At 40.0% G+C, this 3404-nt stretch overlaps 1 protein-coding gene across 2 annotated transcripts in view; it reads left to right on the forward strand.

Annotated features, from left to right (window-relative positions):
- Positions 1-3404, forward strand: part of Septin11 (septin 11) — a 95515-nt gene that overhangs the window by 87557 nt on the left and 4554 nt on the right. For both annotated transcript variants that reach the window (XM_071614352.1, XM_071614353.1), the window contains one exon: positions 592-2348. Coding sequence is in view for 1 of the 2 variants with exons in the window: in XM_071614353.1 (XP_071470454.1) it covers positions 592-607 (16 nt within the window). In the remaining variant the exon portion in view is untranslated. The remainder of the gene's footprint in view (positions 1-591; positions 2349-3404) is intronic.

A 3404-nucleotide genomic window follows, 5' to 3' on the forward strand; every position in this document is an offset into this window, starting at 1 on the left:
AATCAGCAGCGTGCTGCATAATTTGGTGTCTGTTAAGGTAGGAGAGTGGTGAACAGGTAATCTATGCATATATCACTAGTGCCAAGACATTAAGCAGGGGAAAATATATTTTTACCCAAACATTGTTTTGTGTGCCCTTTTGTGAGTTCTTTTTAGTCACTGCTTGATATCCATATGTACATACACGTGCTTATTATATTGGATAAATTAACTAGGGATGGCAGTGTCTCACGCTCTCTTGCCTTGCGTGGTGGACTTCAGATGCTGCTCAACGGGCAGCTCCAGCTTCTCCAAGACACTTTGCCATGTTGTGTCCTGCGGCTCACGTATGGTCCCCACCCCCTTCCCTCCATTCCTGTCCCTGCCTGCCCTGTGGATTCACATGTCTGGGTGCCCAGCAGAGGTATTCTCTTCTCTGACCCGTGCCTGCGGTGCCCACGCTGCCACTGTGCCTCCAGCTGTGCTCAGTGACATCATCCCTCTAACTGACACATCGCTGTTCTTTCACAGCTTGTTATAGAGAAGCACTTTTTTTTTTAAGGTTTTGAGAACCAAATTTGAATCTGAACCTTTCTTTTTTCTCTTCTGTAGCTTCTTCTTTATGTAACCATCCTGTTGACAAGCCCTACTCTCTCCTAATGGACATAGAGCATTAGAAGAGCAGGAGCTGTCTGTTCACACGTGTTGGGGAAGAGTTACCTCATTTCCACCATCGCCTCCCGTTCTTTTAAAGTCTGGGTCAAATATTGCACTGCTGTTTGTATTTGTCAATGTTTGTTTACAAACCACTGCCCACAGTGGCTACCGAAGTGACTTCACTACCAAAAATAGTTAATAATATTAATTAAAAGGAAATAGAATGAAACAGAAAACTTGGGCCCAGACCCAAGGTCTTGTGCCGGAATCCTCTTGCTTAGCTGTCATGTTCTTGATGCTGCTGATCCAAGAACTCATGGACCCTAACCTGAGGTGGACCCACCTCCAGGGCAAACTTGATCTCATGGTAACTCCCGACCTCTCTGTCCCATGAGCAACATTCTGAACAGCCCCATCAGGATCCTCACTACCATCAGGTCATAAGATCTGGGCAACGTGTTCCTTCCTTCTGTTAGTTTTGTGGGCTTGTGGGTTGTTTTGGTGTTTGGGATTTTTTTTTTTTTTTTTAACATTTGATATTGCATGAACAGAGATGGCTGCAATTTTTTCCTTTGGAGTGTCCTATTGATACAATGTTTTTATTTTTCAGCTGACCATCTGCCTCTTGAGAAAGAGAAGTGGGCATCCTTCCTTTAAATTCAGGAACCATTGTTTTATTTGACCCTTTTTCTGTTACCTGCATCTCTTATACAAGTTGTTTGGGATTGGGATTCTGCTTTGGGAGTTTTTTTTGGGGAAAAAATTCTATAGTTAGTTTTGTTTTTTGTATTGATTGTTCAAACTTACTTTTGGTATCAAAATTATGCTAGTTTTAAGCTCACTTCAAGGGGAAATATGAGTGAAGTTTAAGTCACAAAATTCTGTTTAATATGTTCTCTTCATCTTGGACAAAACTAAAAAAAAAAAAAATCCCGTTTTTTGTTACTAGGGTTTTTGATCTATGGGTCTTAATCATGTTTAAAATGAGTAGATGACTTTTCTGCCTCTGGGGCTCAATTTATATTTAAAGATACCTTAAAGTAAGCCCATTCCTGCCTTTTTATTTGTTGTGAAGCTCTGCTTTACCTTGTGTCCATGGTTTTTCACCAGGACCCGTGTGTCCTGCACCATGAGAAATGAACCCCACACAAGCACATTCCAGCTCCCTCCCACATGACAGCATCGTTAACAAGGGCTGATTGACAGTGTCTTCTCAGAGTGACCCAGAGGTTTTTGCCACACTGTTTGCAAAATATCTGCTGGTCATGAAAGCACTGGATCACTTCAGATACACCCACATCCAAACACACACTTTTGCCATTTACGTGAGTCTGATTTCCAGTGCTGACTTGGTTGTGATGAGTCAGATTCAGGGCTCCATAACTTAAATAAGCTCTACCTGTTGTACAATTTTCAAATTCAACAGTAGATAGTAGAACATAGTCATGCCTTTGAAGAAGTTACCTTCCAAGTTCATTGCTTACCTATAGTTTTGCTTATCTGCATCTTTTCCAGCTCTAGTACGTAGATCATAAAAGTACTATTGGTAGCATGAATTGGTCAGGACCCTAGGAGTGGTCCCCTCTGTATGAGAAGGTAATCTATGCTTTTGTTGGGCAGTGAGATAAATGACGAAGCAAAGTGGCTGGTGCTTTGATTCCTGGAAAGAGGTTACTTAAAGCCATGAGATGAGCATTCAAAAGAAACTAAATGTAAGTAAAGTCAGAATCATCTGTGCCATTAGATAATGAAACCATGAGTCAAGAGCTGTCTCCCTCGTACTACACCACAATTTGTAAAGACAGAAATCTGGTGATGGGATCAGTGGCAACAGAAGGGTTAACAATTCTTTGATACCAGAATATAACACATTATCATAGAATTAAACATTTAGGTCTCATTGAAAGTATAATTGGCTTTATTCTTAAGCCCCTTATTTTTAATATTGTATCAATTGTATACTATTATTTTAAGAACATTCTGCATCAGTTGTAAAGATTTTTTTGAGCAATGTTTAAAAGTCTAGGTAGTATTATTTTTCTAAGTAGAGAAATGTGTGGTCTGAAGTTGCTATTCTTTTTCAATCTTAGCCCCCAGGTTAGAGGCAGTCTAAGAGTAACCTTGATAGGAACAGAGGCTGTTCTTAGTAGGTTAGCCTCCATTCAGTAAACTTAGGGGAGCCAATCATGGACACCATTGTCAAGTGCCTTGCCATCTCTCTTAAGACTGCCATTGACTTGGCATTTTACCTTCGGTGGCTCCTTTTTTCAAGTGTTGGCAAAACTGGTAGGTTCTCAAGTTCTCCTGGCTGTGAAAGGGGTGTGAAACCACCCTGGGGATAATGATCAGCAATAATAAAAATTACTAGGTTTCTCAAACTAGATAGTGGAAAAGAAAAGCAAGGAGAACTTAGCCGTCAGAACGTATTTCCATGGGCGACAGCCTTTTAATTTTTCATTCAATCTTTTAAAAATATTACTTGATACTAGATACAGACTCTGCCTAATACAGGCATAGTCTAGATGGTCCCCTTAAGATTAGTACAACACAAGAATAAAGGAGACATCTGATCTTCTGAATCAGTATACACTGAGCCACAGCAAATGAAAATAAGGCATTATTCCAGTGTTTGACTAAACCTCCTTCCCCATCAACAGTACTTGTATGAAAATTCCTTATTTATATTTTTGTCTACCATTAGCACAGATTATGGGTAAATAGTTCTGGTTGTCGAGAAGCTTAAGTACATAATTTTTTGCTGTATTTAG

Source organism: Marmota flaviventris, chromosome 7 (assembly GCF_047511675.1).
Source record: "Marmota flaviventris isolate mMarFla1 chromosome 7, mMarFla1.hap1, whole genome shotgun sequence".
NCBI classification, from domain to species: Eukaryota; Metazoa; Chordata; class Mammalia; order Rodentia; family Sciuridae; genus Marmota; species Marmota flaviventris.